The sequence below is a fragment of the Oratosquilla oratoria genome, chromosome 38, assembly GCF_046742065.1.
Source record: "Oratosquilla oratoria isolate Oo_2021 chromosome 38, ASM4674206v1, whole genome shotgun sequence".
NCBI classification, from domain to species: domain Eukaryota; kingdom Metazoa; phylum Arthropoda; class Malacostraca; order Stomatopoda; family Squillidae; genus Oratosquilla; species Oratosquilla oratoria.
Genome location: NC_134814.1, coordinates 40325190 through 40335189, shown reverse-complemented (window position 1 = coordinate 40335189; position 10000 = coordinate 40325190). Strand labels below are relative to the sequence as shown.

General features: G+C 38.0%; 2 protein-coding genes across 2 annotated transcripts in view; both read left to right on the top strand.

Moving 5' to 3' along the window:
- LOC143019770 (uncharacterized) overlaps positions 1-9215 on the top strand; it is a 24656-nt gene extending 15441 nt beyond the window's left edge. Inside the window, exons 2-3 of the mRNA XM_076175752.1 lie at positions 1501-1646; positions 7975-9215. Coding sequence (XP_076031867.1) covers positions 1501-1646; positions 7975-8485 — 657 coding nt within the window. The 3' untranslated portion in view covers positions 8486-9215. The remainder of the gene's footprint in view (positions 1-1500; positions 1647-7974) is intronic.
- LOC143019772 (uncharacterized) overlaps positions 1-10000 on the top strand; it is a 459919-nt gene that overhangs the window by 397910 nt on the left and 52009 nt on the right. The gene's annotated exons all lie outside the window — the stretch shown is intronic.

Below are 10000 nucleotides of genomic sequence, written 5' to 3'. Positions count from 1 at the left end.
TTGATTGTACATTTTTTTTGTAATATTTTCCATTGTGATATCACACCAATATTACTTAAAACTTAAAGTACCTTTTTTTTCAAAGTTGAAGAATAAGAACATCATCACCGTGTCCCATTAATTATTATCGTAATCCTTCTCCCACAAAGAACCAGAACGAAAAGGTATAATCTGACGCGGCTACCCCCTTATGAAGGGGACCAGAGCCTTTGTAGTATATATGCATGACATAACATCAAATATCCGGGTTGCTTTATACACCAGAAGTCGAAGGGCCTGTAATGCTTCTGACGAGGTATTTAGAGTGGGTTCCACGACTCTGACATTAAGCCTCGAGTGGACACCGGCGCTCCCCTCTGTCTGAGAGCGTATACTGATGACTCCTTGTTATGTTTGTCCACTTAAAGGTTATACGAATGATGCGGTTGGCAGAACATGAAAATTAATTAACCTGTTTGATGGTAGTGTGTGTGTATGTGTGTGTGTGTGTGTGTGTGTGTGTGTGTGTGTGTGTGTGTGTGTGTGTGTGTGTGTGTGTGTGTGTGTGTGTGTGTGTGTGTGTGTGTGTGTGTGTGTGTGTGCGTGCGTGTGTGATTCACCATGGTCTTGGATCACGTGTTGGGCTCGTGATCGACAGCAATTTCCCCTCTGGAAGAGAGCTCAGAGATCATATATGATCGACCTATGGGTGATGCTGTGACCTTACACGCTAACACCCCCCCCCCAAATCCCCGCCCACTATACTGAAATTATTTCAGCCCTGGACCGGATTCGAACTCGGACCTTTGTAGCAGCAGTTGCGAACGCTACCACTGCGCCGTCGAGTCGTGTATGTGTGTGTGTGTGTGTGTGTGTGTGTGTGTGTGTGTGTGTGTGTGTGTGTGTGTGTGTGTGTGTGTGTGTGTGTGTGTGTGTGTGTGTGTGTGTGTGTGTGTGTGTGTGTGTGAGTGTGTGAGAGAGAGAGAGAGAGAGAGAGAGAGAGAGAGAGAGAGAGAGAGAGAGAGAGAGAGAGAAAGAGAGAGTGAGACAGAGACTGAGTGGGAGAGGGAGAGAAGGAGAAAGAGAGAAAGAGAGAGAGAGAGAGAAAGAAAGAGAGAGAGAGGGAGAGAGAGAGAGAGAGGGAGAGAGGGAGGGAGAAAGAGGGAGAGAGAAAGAGGGAGAAAGAGAGGGAGAAATATATAGGGAGAGAGACAGATAGAGATAGAGAAAGATAGATAAATAGAGAGAGAAAGAGAATGAGTACATAATGAATAACCCTATTAAAGAAAATGAATGAGTAAAGAAACAAATTATTTGGCGGCCAACAAAAGGCATATAATATTCTACCCCAGATTTTTGTTAAAAGATAAAATTAGAAAAATAAAAACAACAGAAATAAAAGAACAACCATTTCCCCATATATGCCCTCATGGGAGGAACGTCTTCATACACAAGGTACCCAAGATCCTTTTAACCAAATAGCATGTTTTTAACGCCACCTTAACTGACGTTTTCCGACAGATTCTGGTAGCATACGCACTGGGATGTCTGATGTGGGCGACATCCCGGGTGACGGCAATGGAAGAGGAGCGGATAGACAACCACCAGCTCTCCACCTACAGCCAATACAACTACGGAAATGAGTTCTTGGGTGACGGACAGTACAGGTAAGGACAGACAACCACCACCAACCATGAGACACAAAACATTTCATTAGATGCGAACGAAAAACGCACTAATGCATCTGAGTGTGTTTGTGAGTTAGTGTGTATGTGTGTGTGTGAGTTTGTGTGTGTGTGTGTGTGTGTGTGTGTGTGTGTGTGTGTGTGTGTGTGTGTGTGTGTGTGTGTGTGTGTGTGTGTGTGTGTGTGTGTGTGTGTGTGTGTGTGTGTGTGTGTGTGTGTGTGTGTGTGTGTGTGTGTGTGTGTGTAAAGTAGTCATACACATATTATATCTTTGATATTTGTATAAGAGCCCTCTTACAAAGAAAAAAAAAATCTCATAAACGGGACACTCCTTAGTTTCACATTAACATATTCTCCCTTGGTCAACACAAATACAAAAAAAAACATTCCTTCTTTGGGCTACACATACAAACACGATAAAACTGACAAAACAACATTAATTAAAACATCGTATTGGACGGGAGGATTTCTTAATAACACAAAAATTTGTATGGCTATAGGGAAAAAAATCCACTATTTTATAGGATGAATAATCCTTTATAATAGATTAATACTATACCTCATTCCTAGGCGTAAGCCTCACTCAAGGTAGGTGACAGCTTTAATCATCTTGGTAACAATACCTCATAAGGTTCTGCAGTACTTTCACTTTCATAAAACATTCGAGCGACTCACTGCGTCGAGGTTGGGTCAACTTTTTGTGGCCAAATGTCCCTCCTTTCTTTGGCGTCTTGGCTGTAGACAATCCGGTCCCCCCCCCTCCTTCCTTCCCACTTTTTATCACCTTTGTGTGTTCATTTGTCCCTTTTCCGTCCTCGTCTTGCTTCTAGACACTTCACTTAGATTCTTCATTTTTCTTTTTCTTTTTCTTCGTCGTCTACGTCTTCTTCTTCATCTACCTCTTCCTCTTCTTCTTCTTCGTATTCTTCTTCTTTTTCTTCTTCTTCTTATTCTTCGTATTCTTCTTCTTCTTCTTCATTTTTATCTTCTTCCTCTTCTTCTTCTTCTTCGTTTTTATCTTTTTCTTTTTCTTCATTTTTTCATCTTCTAAATTTTTTCATCTTCTTCGTTTTCTATCTTCTTCTTCTTCTTCTTCTTCTTCTTCTTCTTCTTCTTCTTCTTCTTCTTCTTCTTCGTTTTCTATCTTCTTCTTCTTCTTCTTCTTCTTCTTCTTCTTCTTCTTCTTCTTCTTCTCCTTCTTCTTCTTTTTCTTCTTCTTCTTCCTCTTCTTCTTCTTCTTCTTCTCCTCCTTCTTCTTCTTCTTCTTCTTCTATTTCTTCTTCTTCTTCTTCTTCTTCTTCTTCTTCTTCTTCTTCTTTTTCTTCTTCTTCTTCTTCTTCTTCTTCTTCTTCTTCTTCTTCTTCTTCCTCTTCTTCTTCTTCGTCTCCTACTTCTTCTTCTTCTTCTTCTTCTTCTTCTTCTTCTTCTTCTTCTTCTTCTTCTTCTTCTTCTTCTTCTTCTTCTTCTTCTTTTTCTTCATCTTCTTCTCATTATTATTTTTTTCATCTTCTTCATATTCATCTTCATATTTTTAACTTAATTTTTGTCTTCTTCATCTTCATCTTCTTCATCTTTTTCATTTTCATCTTCATCTTCATCTTCATATTCTTCATCTCCATCTCTCTCTTCTTCATCTTCATCTTCATCTTCTTCATCTTCATCTTTATCTTCATCTTCATTATCTTCTTCATCTTCATCTTCTTCATCTTCATCTTCATCTTCATCTTCAACTTCATCTTTATCTTCATCTTCATCTTCATCTTCATCTTCATCTTCATCTTCATCTTCATCTTCATCTTCATCTTCATCTTCATCTTCATCTTCATCTTCATCTTCATCTTCATCCTCATATTCATATTCATCCTCATATTCATCTTCATATTCATCTTCATCATCTTCATCTTCGTCTTCTTCATCTTTATCTTCTTCATCTTCATTTTCTCCATCATCATCTTCATCTTCATTCTCTTCATCTTCATCTTCTCCATCTTCATCTGCATCTGCATCTGCATCTGCATCTACATCTACATCTACATCTACATCTACATCTACATCTTCATCTTCATCTTCATCTTCATCGTCATCTTCGTCTTCATTATCATGATTATCTGCTTCACCGGTTCGCTGCGGTACATTTTCGTAGTTGTCGATTGCGTAAGATCCGATTGTTGCCCGCGCCGCCTCAGCACAGCCTCCAAACAAATTGTGACTCGCCTGAACTTGTTCCTTCGTCCTTTCTTTTTTATATTATTTAACGTCCAGCTGTTACTGCCCGAAATTACTTTCTAAACAGAACTATTTTTTTTTCTCTTGTGTCCCAGATATTTTGTATTCATTTAAAGCGCTTGGTCGATTGAAATTATATTTTCATCCGACTTCGCTTTATATACAATAGTCTTCAGTTCCCAACTTCAAGCAAACATTTTTTTTTTCCCTCCAATATTCAATCTCTGCTTGCCACTTGCCACCTTTACCTACTCCACTTTCAAAACCTCAGGAGGGATCTGGGTAAACAGGGTTACGCAAACATTTAAACACCTGGGATAAACATTAGCGCGTGCGTGCACACACACACACACACACACACACACACACACACACACACACACACACACACACACACACACACACACACACACACACACACACACACACACACACACACACGGTGGCGCAGTTGGTAGAGCACTGAACTGCCACATTAGTGGCCCGCAGTTCTGGGTTCGAATCCTGCCCAGGGCCAAAATTATTTCGGTACCGCTGCGCTTCGGGTCGTTACTCTGACTCTCGTGGGCGGGGAGTTGGATATGTGTGTGTGTGCAAGGTCATAGCATTATCCATATATCGGACCTACGAGCTCTGAGCTCTCTTCCAGGAGGGAAATAGCTGTCGATCACGAGTCCAACACGTGATCCAAAGACCAAGTGAATACACACACACACGCATGCAGTGGTTAGAGTTCTCGCCTGCCACTACGACGGTCCGGGTTTGAATCCCGCCCAGGGCTGAAATAATTTCAGTTTCGCTGCGCTGCGGGTTGTTACTCCAACTCTATGATCTCTCATCCAGGAGGTTAATAACGGTCGATCACGAGTACAACACGTAATCCAAGACAATAGTGAATCATACACACACACACACACACACACATATATATATATATATATATGTATATATATATATATATATATATATATATATATGTATATACATCCGTGTATATATATATATAAATATATATATATATATGTATAATATATATGTATATATATGTATATATATGTATATATATATATATATATAAGTATATATATGTATATATATATATGTATATATATATATATATATACATATATATATATATATATATACTATACATAACGTTTATATATATATATCCATTTTCACTCATATACATGTACATGTATACAAACACACACACACACACGCACACACACGCACACACACGCCCATATATATATATTACAAAGGATTACAAAGGCGGAGCATGCCGACAGGAGACCTTTCGGCCCATATCTAGGTCGGATGCGAAAAAAATCATAATGATAATAAATTAATAAATAAAAACTATAATAAAATAAATAACAAATAAAATACATAAATAAATGCATAGATACAGTTAAATAATAGACAAACAGGTAAATTGTAAATAATAATAGATTGACATATAACTAATAATAGATTAAAATCAAACAGAAAAATGATAACAAAACAAAAAACAAATAATACAAAATAAATTATAATCATTACAGCATCTTGCTTAGGTGTTTATCTAAATGATTCTTAAAGCTTCGAACTGAACTACATTGTACTACCTGTGCAGGAAGTTAATCCATCCATTAACTACATGGTTGGCAAAGTTGTTTCTACCTACTTCCAAATTGAATCTATTTCCGGACAGTTTGAGACCATTGTTTCTTGTCTGATTTTCATTCAATGTGAAAATTTTGTCACTTTTGATGTTGCCAATTCCCTTTAGAATTTTAAAGACCTGTATCAAGTCACCTCTGAGTTTACGCTTTTTTAGGGAAAACAGATTCATATGTTTTAGTCGATTTTCGTATGATTTATTTTTTATATTTGAAATCAGTTTTGTGGCTCGCCGTTGTACTTTTTCTAGTCTGTCAATGTCTTTAATGAGATTCGGTGACCATACGGAAACAGCATATTCCAAATGTGGACGAACTAACGATTTATATAGCTTGTTAATGAGTGATGGACTTTTGAAATCAAAATATCGCGCAATCAGTCCTATAATCTTATTTGCTTTCTCAGAGGCTGAAATACACTGCTTGGATGATTTGAGATCGTTACTGATAATTACGCCGAGATCTTTTTCACTATCCACTTTTGTTAACGAATTTCCAAATAACTTGTAATCGTACTTACTGTTATTTCTACCTATGTGCATTACCTTGCATTTACTTGCGTTAATTTTTATTAGCCACTTTTCAGACCATTGCTGTAATTTATCTAAATCTTCTTGAATATCTAATTGGTTTAAGTGATCATTTGCCATTCCGCACAGTTTTGTATCATCAGCAAATTTGGAAACAGTTGATTTTAGTCCATGGTCTATATAACTTATATATACTATGAATAGAAGTGATCCAAGAACGGAACCCTGAGGAACTCCACTTGTAACATTTTTTCATCTAGAAGTTTTTCCATTTAAAACAACTCTCTGTTTTCGATCATTCAACCAATTACTAGTCCAACTTAATAGGCTACCACTTATTCCGTGGGAAGCTAATTTAGTAAGTAGTCTTTCGTGTGGGATGGTATCAAAAGCTTTTGCAAAGTCTAGATATATTAAATCTATATTGTTTCTTTTGTCATGATTCAAGATAACTGTGTTGTAGAATTCGAGTAAGTTAGTCACGCAAGAACGTTTCCGTCTGAAACCATGCTGGCTATCATTTATCAAACGGTTACTTTCTAAATGATGTTTAATAGCATCTCTGATGATAGTTTCCATTACTTTTCCTACGATTGAAGTCAAACTTATAGGCCTATAGCTATTTGGTTTCTTCTTGTCACCTTTTTTGAATATGGGAGTAACGTTACCTAGCTTCCATTCTCTTGGGTCATCTCCGGATATGATGGATTTCTTGAAAATAATTTCTAATGGAACAACAATCTCATTTTTCATTTCCTTTAAGATTCTTGGATGCCAATCGTCAGGCCATGGTGTTTTATTAACTTTGAGTTTATCTATACACCTTTTAATTTTTTCTTTTGTTATATTTACCGTGGTGAGTAAGTTTACCCTAGAATTTTCACAAGTTTCGATTTGGAGTTCACTTTGACGTGTTTCGTTCACGAATACCGAGCTAAAATAATTGTTTAAAATATTACACATTCCTTCATTTGAATATTCAAGTTGACCGTCAGCAGATAATAGTAGACCAATGTGATTCCTAACAACCTTTTTATCTCTAATGTAACTATAGAATTCTTTGGGATTCTCTTTGGATTTATCAGCGATGTTCATTTCGTATTGTCGTTTTCTTTTCTTTTTTATTGTCTTTTTTAAATCTCTCTGTATTGATATACAACTTTCATAGTCATTAGATGCACCCGAGCACTTATATTTCTTATAAGCCTGTCTCTTTTTAGCAATAATTTTTTCAGTTTCTAAGTCGAGCCACTTTGGGTGAGTCTGATTTGGGGGACGTCTGTCCTTAAAAGGAATGTAAGTATGAATCATCTTAGTGAGCGTATTTTGAAATATTTCCCACATCTGATCTACAGGTCTTGCGCTTAATTTTGCCTCCCAATCTGTAAGCTGAAGCTCCTGATGTAGTCCTATGAACTGAGCTTTACTGAAATCGGGTATTTTAGAAACACAAGTATATATTCTAAAATTCTTAAGGAGTTTGAATCTAAGTTGTGATCGCTATTTGCAACAGTTTCACCGACTTCTACATCAGTTACCATGCTTTCGCGGCTAGTGATCAATAGATCGAGTAAGTTTCCATATCTTGTGGGCTCTTTTACATGCTGAATTAAGTAATTGTCACCAAGAAAATCAATCAAGCGACTACCTATATGGCCGTGTTCAAGTGTCATCCAATCAATGTCAGTAAAATTGAAATCACCCATTATCAATAAATCCCGGTTGCAGAAACTAGTCAGTCATATACTCATGCAAACATCCACATGTAGGAAGACGAATAAGTATAATCTTTTTATTAAAAAACATTGTTATTATGAAGGTTTTTATTTCTTTGCTAATTTGGTTAAAAAAAAAAAATCTTCCCCATGACTGCTGTTCTCTTCTTTGTAGGTTCTACTTCTACCTGCCACACATGGAGCGCTCAGAACAACGAAGCGAATCAGGCGAAGTAGAAGGTCACTACGCCTTCGTGGCTCCTGAAGGCCTGGAGTTCTTCTTCAAGTACAAGGCGGGAGAGGACGGATACCAGGTGGAGAGCGACGCCCTCCCCGTGGCCCCCGAAGACACGGAAGACGTCAAGAAGGCTAAGGTAGAGTTCTTCGAAGCTTATGAAAAGGCTCTCGAACTGGCCGACTGTGATGAAGACGGGTGCTCCTACGAAGATTCTGATGAATCAGATGAATCAGATGAATCGGATGAATCAGATGAAGATGACTCCGAATCGAGCGAAGAAGACGATGATGATTCGGATGAAGATGAGGAAGAAGAGGATGGACACTCCGAAAACGCCGTTTTCGTCAGTCACTCAGACTCACAAGCCACACAAGGGTTCTTTAATCCAAACTTCGGAAGTTCTGCACAGAGAATATCCCAGTTTCCATACCCGTATTTCAAGAAATAGAGCCTAGACGGCGATCAACGAGGCCCTCCGAACCACATAATTTTTTTCTCTTACTTCTAAGTAAGTTACCAATGACTTTGATATGCTCCTTCGTGTTGGCTCGTACTAATTTTTACCACATTTTACACATGCCAACTTCCCCCCCAGCCCCAACCTGCCCACTCCGCCGTAGTTCAACGTTACTTTCAATGCATAGAATTTTCGTCTTATAGAAATGGTCATGCATTTGCCCCTCGATTATTTTTTTTCATTCCCTGTACATATTATGTCAGCAGGTTTTCATATCATATATTTGTATTGCTTTCTTTCTCGAACTTGGTTCTTAACGACGTGTTTTGCGCCATCGTAGCTGCTTTGCCCTTTATGCTTAATCCCTTTCCCCCATTTCAAAAAATACTTCTGATACAAATAAAGGCATTCCTATGTACATAGAATCTTACCCTTGAAGGATCATGGATGCACGTGATCTGCAAAACGTCTGTTCTATCTCTCCTACAACAACGACAACATCGAGACTTACACGAACGAGCCGTACGATAATATTAAACGTGTTATATTTATTAAGTTTCTGACGACGATGTAAATCGCTGTCGGGGGTCAACCAGTCGTAACTGTCGCTGGCGGAGGCGATTTGGAAGCGACTCAGAGGCGACTTGGTGGCGACCTTCCCGAAGCGAATTTTTTCCTTTACCTCCTCGCTTGTCATTGCTTTCCGCCTGAGGCCAGGCGAGTCGACGAATATTAGAAATAAAGGTTTATTTATGTATTTGCCTTGTTTACTGTTGGTTCCTGATTTCATCTCATTGGTTACGAATGGCTACTGCCTATTAGCTATCACATACCAGACTATTTTTTGCAAGATTTTTGCTATTTCAGACTCTACATTGTTTTCTTCTGTTTACAGGAAAGATATGAAAGTAAGATTTATGTGTCACAGCTGATTACCTTGGATTTAACACAAAATCCTCAATGCGAAATTCTTTCACGCTAACCCCATTACTTAAAGTCTAAAAATCAATTTTACATTAAGATGCTTCACTAACACCAATATAGGGAGGTTGATGAGTCCATACAATAAACTAATAATAAAAAAAACTTTTTAGACGGTAAGTATGTGTGTATTCACTTGTCACAGACACTATACTCGCCTTCCAGAAAGGCTGGAGATTTGAATGAGAAAGGTACACAAAAGACAAAATGAATAGAAATGTTCCCAAGCGGGTCCCTTCCCACTGCACTTCATGTCAGGGTGACGTCACGTTGGTTCCCACGTGATATTTCTGTCTTTGTGGTTGGCCATATTTAACATGTGTCGTGACGAATTCTTATAGGATGTCAAAGTGTGGTTAGGTTAGGTGAGATTAGCTCAGGTTAGGTTAAGTTAGGTTAGGTTAGGTTAGGTTAAGTTAGGTTAGATTAAGTTAGGTTATGTTATATTAGATTAGGTTAAGTTAGGTTAGATTAAGTTAGGTTATGTTAGATTAGGTTAGGTTAAGTTACAGGTTACATTATGTT